The sequence below is a fragment of the Condylostylus longicornis genome, unplaced genomic scaffold (assembly GCF_029603195.1).
Source record: "Condylostylus longicornis isolate FDR11 unplaced genomic scaffold, ASM2960319v2 ptg000728l, whole genome shotgun sequence".
Lineage (NCBI taxonomy): Eukaryota > Metazoa > Arthropoda > Insecta > Diptera > Dolichopodidae > Condylostylus > Condylostylus longicornis.
This window is the reverse complement of record NW_026578675.1, coordinates 9,542-18,997: the sequence shown is the minus strand read 5'-3', so window position 1 is coordinate 18,997 and position 9,456 is coordinate 9,542. Positions and strand designations below refer to the sequence as shown.

General features: G+C 45.5%; 1 protein-coding gene across 1 annotated transcript; it reads left to right on the top strand.

Moving 5' to 3' along the window:
* The first annotated feature begins 283 nt into the window (after positions 1-283).
* On the top strand, positions 284-784 carry LOC129618107 (30 kDa salivary gland allergen Aed a 3-like). Its single transcript, XM_055532979.1, has one exon. The coding sequence runs from the start codon at positions 284-286 to the stop codon at positions 782-784; it is 501 nt and encodes a 166-aa protein (XP_055388954.1).
* The last annotated feature ends 8,672 nt before the right edge of the window (positions 785-9,456 follow it).

The following is a 9,456-nucleotide window of genomic DNA, read 5'->3' as shown; positions in this document are numbered from 1 at the left end:
GGAGGACGAACGAGAAGAGGAAGGGGAACGGCGGGAAGGGGAAGAAAGAGCCGTTCCAGCATTCGCGGCCTCCCTCTCTATGGTAATGACGAAACATTAAACCACTCTGAGAATAGATGGATGGTTTGAGAATTCAAACAAGGATATGAACATACTGCTGGTTGTCGACGTCCTTCTCGTCGTAGTTATCGCTGTTCTTGTTTCTTCCTCCATCTCTGAAAGTCATACCTTTGAACACATGAGGGGGGCAAGAAAGGGACGTCCCTGAAGAGGAGATGCAGGAATGGAAGAGGCGGGAATGGAAGAGGCGGGAATGGAAGAGGCGGGAATGGAAGAGGCAAGAATGGAAGAGGCGGGAATGGAAGAGGCAGGAATGGAAGAGGCGGGAATGGAAGAGGCGGGAATGGAAGAGGCGGGAATGGAAGAGGCGGGAATGGAAGAGGCGGGAATGGAAGAGGCGGGAATGGAAGAGGCAAGAATGGAAGAGGCGGGAATGGAAGAGGCAGGAATGGAAGAGGCGGGAATGGAAGAGGCGGGAATGGAAGAGGCGGGAATGGAAGAGGCGGGAATGGAAGAGGCGGGAATGGAAGAGGCGGGAATGGAAGAGGCGGGAATGGAAGAGGCGGGAATGGAAGAGGCGGGAATGGAAGAGGCGGGAATGGAAGAGGCGGGAATGGAAGAGGCGGGAATGGAAGAGGCGGGAATGGAAGAGGCGGGAATGGAAGAGGCGGGAATGGAAGAGGCGGGAATGGAAGAGGCGGGAATGGAAGAGGCACGCCAGTGATTGTTTCAATTTTGCCGTTCAGGAAGTGGGTGTTGATGAAAGGTTCTCATCCATCAGGGTGTCTACCGGGATTGTGTATCGTTTCTTGATGCAGCTCGTGTTTATGTAAATAAGAATATATAAGAACTTCTACCTTTCCAACTTCATTAAAGAAAACCCAACTCTTCTAATGAGTTCTAATCGTGCGATGTTGGCGATTGCTGGATGGGTTGAGTTGAGTATGGCGTGAGCTCTCCAGAGGCAGTCGTATTCGTCTGTAAGTCTGATGAATCCAAGTCCTCCTTCTGATGGTTTATATGACCTCGTTTGTCGCTGTTTCCAATCGACTGTTCTGGATTGTCGAAATCTCTTTGTAGTAGCTTCTGTCGTAATTGCGTCTTCTAACCATCTGAGCAACTTCTGTTTACTTCAACAGTTGATTGAGATTTTTCATGTTTTTCTTCATCAATTGAGAGCGGCGACTGCGAAGTGCCAAAAGTACTTATACAAGTCAATCCTGAACTTGAATTTATACGTCGACAGCTCAGTCGTGATGTCCGACCTTGAAAACTTGCTCTACGATTAAAACTTCCATTCGAACTGTTGAACGGAAACTCCGGAACTACATTTAACATCTGGTGGAGTAACCATATTTCAATAGTCTTTCTCTCGACACTCGAATTGAGCTTTGTGGCGTCTAAACACACCCTGGTATTGGTCAAATGAAGAAGGATATCGTCGAGGTAAGTCAGGACGCCGTCGTGTTTGAGGTCCCCAAATATATCGTTAATCCAACGTTGGAAAGTTGCGGGTGCGTTAACCAACCCAAATGGCATTTACTAAGAATTGATAATGTCCGCTGTGGGTCCGGAATGCTGTGAGATGCTTCTGTTCTGGGCACAACTGGATATGCCAGAATCCTCCGCGCAAATCCATCAAGGCGAAATGTTTGGATCGTGTTAATCGTTGTCGGTTGTTGCAGGGCTGGCAGTATGTATATTTTGACTGCTTGGAACTTTTGTGCGGGGTGGAGGCAGGATTGGAAGATTTTGGGGAGTTTTTGGTAGGCATGTCCCAGTACTACTCAGATACTTTGTCCGGCGGATAGTGCCCATGGGGAGTGTAACGGTTGTTACAGCGACCTCGCCATCGTCTTGCCTTATGAATAAGGTGAGTATATGTGCTCACCGTTTGAAACGCCAACCAAAACAAGAAAACAGACGAACTTAATGCGGTTGAGCTCAGAAGTACGGCTTAAGAATCACCCCACTGAAGCGGTACGACAAAACACTCTGAGCAAAGATTTTTTCTGGACCAGGGCTAGCCGAGAAATGATCAAGGAATTCATGAGGTTCAAATTACGGAATTGGTGATAGATGTGTTCAACGAAATGCAAAAACACAACGAAACGAATTCTATGCAGTGGCTTTGCACGCTAATCTCCACCGATGGATAGCTCTCTACAGAAAAAGAGATTCTTGTGTGATTCTGGGCTTTTCTTGGAACTCACTCTCATTTCTGTCTTGTACCAAAACTCCACCGCCCATTCATCTAAAATTTTGTTCCAACGCCTTCCTTCCGCACGACGCTTCCACTCCCTCAAAGCATTTTGAATTCTCACTTTCATGGATTCGGAGAACGCTTCAACAACTTCCTCTACTTTTCGATGATCTATGACCTGATGCCTGGCCACCAGGCTGATCCCATTGTGCTTCGCTTCCTCTTTCGAAAAAACAACTTCCTCATATTCTATTAATGAAAACAAACTCTCGCTTATCTGCTCTCCATCATTTAATGCAGTCTGTTGCAACTCATCCATTTCAAACCATTCATTTGTCTTTGGGATAAAGAAGGATCTTGACGGGTGAGACTGATATTCTGGATGGTCCAAATCATTTAAGAAACCGCATCCTGAACTGATTCGCCCTCCACCCTCTTCTTCGTTCTTGTACATTTCCGTTATCGATACGTCTAGTGGTGCTTGCTCTTCTACAACGCTCAATCTTTTCCACTTTCTATTATGATAGCAATTTTGAGCATAAAGACATTCCCATGAATGGAATGCATCGCGCAATATTTTATCAGCATGCCTTCGCCTCACTGTTCTCCAACATTTTCTCAGTCTCAAATATTTCCGACCCCAGTAACGCAAGGCATGCCGCAAGTTGAGCACCGGAGAAGCCAACGACACCATCGTCTCAGTCTTGATCCAAAGGAAACTTTGACGAGATTGCCAAGCTCGTTGATGCCATCTAGGAAGCGAAAAAGCAACAAGTCAGGCAAGTCCCAAAAGAGCAACAAGTCAGGCAAGTCCCAAAAGAGCAACAAGTCAGGCAAGTCCCATCAGTAGATTTTCAGCCGCTTACACTCGCAATGCAACCTTAAGAGCCGATCGTTTCTGTTGACCGCGCGAGATGATCGCATTGCGCCAAACGTTGAAACATTCATTAAGACATTTGAAATCTTGACGTCCAGCAATTCGATGATTAATTCTCCACAGATTCAGATCAGTGAAAGCCTCTTGAAGCAAATATTTTTGAACAGAACTTTCCGCCTTTTCGAACTGCGATATCTCATGGAGGTTTGTTCGAGTGAACACTGACTCGACGAAGCGCTTTAGACGTTGCAATCGTTCTTTCTGTTGTGCTTCAAGTTTCCTGAAAACATGCGCGACGTTTGAAAATCGTACAGTTTATTCATTCCTCTGTTTCCGCTTACGTTTGAAAATGAAGTTTCCAGACAAACCAGATCGTCCGGACAATTTTCGTGTCTGAGTAATTTTGAATAACGAAGAGCGATTGACGTCGCAATTGTTTTTTTGCCGATTCAAGTGCCCATTGACGCAACGCGAGCTGTTTGTATCTGAAAATCAAAATGCAAAGTAACCAGTAGAGAGATATCAGAGCACATACCTACTACTCCACTGAATAGCTTTGAACATCAGTGGCATCCTATTTTTCAAATTCACGGATTGCAGCAACTCACTTGTTCCGTAATGTTTGTTGATGTTGGGATTCAACAACACCAATAATAAGAGACTCCAGGCCCCGTTTTTTCTCGCTTTTCAAATACTTCTCTTGTGCAGATGCTGCAGTTTGGATGAGAAACGTTTCCTAAGAGCAAATTAATTGTTTGAACTGCCACTCAGTTTGTTTTCCTTCTCACTTTCAGCCAGATAGTGAAAAATGCCTTCACGACGCCAAAGCGAGAGATGCGAAGAAATCGATTGTACCGCGTTTTCAATCTCCACCAGGCAAATCCAAGCCCTAGTGTCGAGAGGACGACTGATTGACGACCAGCTGCAGTCATGGTTTCTCTGAAGCAACCACGATGCAGAACGTCGAAGTGTCAGACAACTCACCGTCGAATACTGTTATATGTTGCTTGTGAGATCCACCGCGAGAAACTTCTGCTCAAGGATCGCGCCTGGAAGCGAAAACAGTGTTCTGCATCAGCGCTCTTCTGCTCTTACATCGCAACGCATCGCAACGGCCTTGATGCTCATCAGCTCTGTTTGGCTTTTTCTTGTTTGTGCTTTCCAGAACTGAAGAGCTTTGCACTTTCTCCATTGACCGTACTTTTTGCATCTAACGTTTAACTTCCACTGGATCAAAGCTTCACGTTCCAGCTTCAATTGGGACATATGAATGATTTGGACAAGACATCGACTCGCAGCTCTGTGAGCACCAACAGTCTTCCATTCATCCCAAACCTCTTCAATCATAACAAGATTGTGTTGTTGCTCTATCAGCTCTTTCCAATGAGCGACATCTCCAGCAAATTTCCATAATTTCACTGCATCGCGTTTAGATTTCAGACGCTGCTGCTCGTTGAATTCGACCCCTCTTAGCTTTAGCTGCCTTTCTCGTGTCGCTAAGCGAAACCAAAACAAGAAAACTGGTTTCCCGATTGCGTTCATATCACTCGGTCGTAACATCTGAGAGAGTTTTTCTCCCTTATTCTGGATAACGAGTCGATTCCTGGTCGCTCCAAAACTCCAGAGAGCCCACGCGCGGACCAATCGGTGTTTCTTGACAATCTCGATGCAAGCCAAACACAATTGACGATTCTTCAGCTGAATTTCCTTTAGAGAATCAGACCATATGCGTAGAGCTCGCTCAGCAACAGCTTTCTGGATTCTCCACGTCAATGAAAACTGTTTCCGCCGTGTTTCGAATTGTTGGTTCTTTCGCGTTCGATAAAAACGACGCCATTTTGCGAGCGCGTTTCGAACATTCAGAGTTGCAAAGAGAAGTGCGCTCAGATGATTGACAGTCTGAGGCTTCAACGATGAAGATTCTAGGGATTGGGACTCCGAGTTTTGAACCAAATCAGACAACGCGTGAGACACTGCATAAGGTGGCAATTTGAGCTTCTTCTTATGCGGATCTTTATCGTGAGATTTTCCAATGGATTTTCCCAGACCTGTTGAGTTCTCATCGGTTTCAATTTCTGTTCCATTTTTCTTCCTCCGAGAACGTTTTCCTTTCAGTTTTCGAGTCGATTGCTGATCTGAAACACTAGCGGGATTTCGATGTTTTTCTGAAGCAAGCTGCCAACACATTAGAGGCAACTTCACTGTTGCTCCCCAACCAGCCGGAGAATTTTGGACTTCTGAGTCGCTAACGTGGTCTGATGACATCTGAGCTTCACCGGCTGCCCAGAGCTCCATCGTTAGATTTCCTTCTTTGATTTCGGTGTTTAGTTTCAAAATGCGAAAATCATCAGGAGTTGATTTAAGTAAATTGATGAGAAGGGAAAGACGAAGACGCAGAAGCAATTCATGAGATCCCGAATTCACCCAGAAGTGAAAATACCGACGTGTGCGAGAACGATCGAGCAAATCGCGCGCTTGATCTGAAAAAAACATTCAAGTGCCAAAATTGACAAAAACGACTTGAGATGGAAATGGCAAAATGTTTGGAATGGGAATGACGGGCCTGACGCTCACCTGCCTCCAGCCTCTCAGCTTGCTTTCTTAGGATAAATTCCTTCCAGTCCGCTAGACCGCGTTTAATTAACGTTCCAGTGTTATTTGCAATTTTATCATTCAACTCTTTCAAACTCCTCTCGTGATTTGTGATTCGATTGTACATCAATTTGATAACTTCCCACATCTCTCGTACAAGCCGCTGATCTTCAATTGTCTTGCAGTGATTGCCGCGCCGTGAAACTGATGCTCCAAATTTCCAGAGAAGAAGAGCTTGAGAAACTTGACGCTCTCTCAACTTCATGGTTGAGACTTCTAGAGTTTGCTACGAAGATCAAAACACCAATTATTCTTCTCCAGTTGCTCGTCGTAACAAGATTCTTTACCGCAGAGAGTCACACCAATTGCCACACTCACCTCATAATGCGATTCAATAATTGAATTTGTTCTCCATCGCTGAATTACTCCATGAACGACTCGAATCTCCATGGAAGTGAAAACACGTGAAAGTGCCGATCGTCTCAGAACGACGAGTCCCCTTAAAGTTCTCCACAGGGAAAGTGAGTCGCAGAGCAAACGAAACTGGAGCGACTCTTGCAAGGATCGCCCCTGCTTCAACATCTGCGCCGAGAAGCGCCTGGAAAATGAGGGAATTCCTGACCAGTTTGTTTCATGCGAATGAAGTTCTATCAGTCACTCACCATTGGACAAGCGTCAGCTGTACCGATTGTGAAACGCGCAATGCCGCATAATGGCGAACTGAAGCGAATAGCCTGCAAGAGAATTCTGTCAAAGTTGAGTCTATGGAGCACTGTAGCAGACCGCCTCTCGATTTCAGTCTCATGGAGCCACTCGGTGAGGAATCGCCTTAACAAACGTTTCTGCTGAACACTTTCCAACATCTGGATTCTCAAAGCATCTCGCGTCTTTAAGAGATGATTGACATCCCATTGATGCCAAGCACGCGCAAGAAGACGACGGTGATGATTTTGCATCAGAGAAGACGAAGCAGCAGAGAAGGCAGAGATTGACTTCCATTGTAGCAACAATTGTTGAATCTTAAGTTGAATAGAGTGATGGATTCGGGCTTTGTGGATCTTGCTGCTGGAGAGTGATTGAGAACGAGACTTCCAAAACTGCAAACCATCCGATAAACGTGCTTGACGTCGACAAGCCTGCGCCTGCAATACAATGATCGAGTCTTCGATGGAGTCAAGAGCGATCGGTAGCTTGAGCTCCACACCATTGCGAAAAATGGCATTTGGAAGGCTTGGATTCGTTCTCTTTTTCGCCAGTTGGTTCAGCAGAGGGAGTTCATTGTGACACGTTTGCCAGAGTATTGAACGTGCATTCAGCTGGCGACGAGAGTCGGTTGATTCCTTCATAGCGTGAATTGTGGCAAGACGCGCTTTCTGATATTCACTGTTTCTGAAATCGAGAAGCCGCTCTTTGATTTTGCGTTGTTGTGATAATTCTGGCACCACTGCCTGCCACTGTTGTATACATCGAATTAAATGAAAAACATCCAGCGAATGATGAGCATGTGAAATTTCCTGAAAACAAGAGACAGAGGAGTTCCATAAACAAGCACACTAAGGATTTCACCAGCCATAAGAGAGCAGCCAGAAATCGGAATATTCACAACATTTGTAACACAATGAGACAAAGACGACCTGCTCCAACTTCTCATTGATCGCAACCCAATATCGGAAATGAGAGCGTAACTGGATCATTTCCAAAATTTCACTGATGGCTCTTAGCTGGCGATTCCGACGTGATAGATTAATCCATCCCGTCAGTGAAGTTAACAGTATCGAACTACAAAGAAGGAAAACATCTCTAAAATCCGAAGGCTGAGTTTTTTTTGTTCTTACCAGTCCCGTCGATTTTCAATCTTCAGCGAGTTCGTTCTCTTGACTACTTTGTCGTCTTTATGCGTCTTCCAGCACAACAAGATGCTTCTGAGACGCTCGACATTATAAGACTTTTTCTACAATACAATGTTCATTTTTTCCTTCATTTTTTGAAACTCACACATCGAACAAAAATCTTCTTCATTTCCACTCTGTTCAACCACTCGTGCAAGCAGTAAACAACCATCCGATTTTGACGTCCTTCAATCACTTCCAACTCTTTTTGCCGAAGCATTCGTTGGTGTGACGAGAAGCTGTGCCATCGCCGCATACCGCTCACAACTATCAAATGAGTTGCGACAACACATGATGCTCGGTTTTCAACATTCTGTCTGCAGTACACACTGAGTGGACAACACGCTTTAACAAAAGACAACCCACAGATAAGAATCGCGCCAAAATTTGAACCCCCAAGACAACAGCCGTTTCGATTCGAATAGAAGCGAAACCTCGTCTAAAATTTTCTTACGACTTCGATCAGCCCAAAGCTCTCGCCACCCACGAAACGCTCGCCCTAACAAATGAACACGCTGTCCAGCCCTTAAAAGAGGAAGAAAAGCGACTTGAAGAGGTTGGAGCCACTGCAACTCACCTGATGAGCTTTCTGGTTCCAAGACGGACACTAGCGATTGTCTTCCACTGAATTAGAGTTCTGTGTTTCTCTGCGATTGCCATCTGGTCTGCAAGTCTCTCAGCCTTCCTCAATAGATTTTGAGAGTCTGACCATTGAAATCTCCATATCATCCAGCAGTGACGAAGACGGCGACCCCAAAGAAGTGTTCCTAATGCAACAACAACACGGGCTGTTGCCATGCGGCGTCGTCGTTGGTTTGTGCAAGAAATATACAGGGAGGCAAGAGCTGCGCGTCGCTGATGGGTCATGATCCGTTCTCTCAATTGACGCTTCAGTGAAGCAGTTTCATGCCAACGCAATAGCGCCACTTTACAAACAGACTGAAATAGAGAGCGATACAATGTTTTAGATCGTCCCTTACAACTCCGATCATGGCTGAGAGTTCTGATCGTCGGGCCCATACTCTTCCTCGATGAAGTTTCCAGGAAACACGAAGAAACTGAAGAGCTCGGAAAAGCTTAGGAATGTTCCCCGAGATTTTGAGTCGATGCAATTCAGCGACAACATCGAAAAACGTGGTTTCTCTTGGAGTGGAATGAACAGGCTGCCGTGTCAACTTTGACGCCAATGTGAGAACTGTAACGCAATCATCTTCTTCATTTTCTGTGCTTGTTGTTGATAATGCGCTTCGTTGTCGAGCGGGACTCTTTGGTGCGAGTCCAGCAACAACGTTGAGGAGTCCCAGAACCCCCTTAGCCGCCGAGAGACTCACTTTGCGCCGTGCCTGGGGAAATTCAATCGTGCAATCAGGGGCGGGGATTTGGTGAAAATTCGCCAGAAGAAGCGTGATGTTATCAACATGCGTGGCAGAGCTTTCATCGAAGTAAACAGAAGACAGGGTTCGTTGATGTAACGTGTGGAACGATTGAATAACACTGAAACCAAATCATGAGAGAGAAAGAATCTGGAGCGTCTTGGCGACTCACATTGAACGTGGAACTAAAGATTTTTGTTGGAGTTTTCTGAACTGGACTTCAGTTTTCCAGAATTCTATGCATTTCTTGATCTCAATCTCAATTAAAACGGCTTCCGCTGCTACGATGAGACGCTGACGTTTATGCCGGTGAGTCAATGCAGACAACTCCCATTGCTTGAGTGATTGGCGAATCAATCGCAATGTTGTTGCCGCAGCAAGTAGATTTCCACGATCGTCAATGTTTGGAAGGAACATCTTAAATTGAGCGTGTAACTCATCAGGTACGGCTCAGTCAAGCCA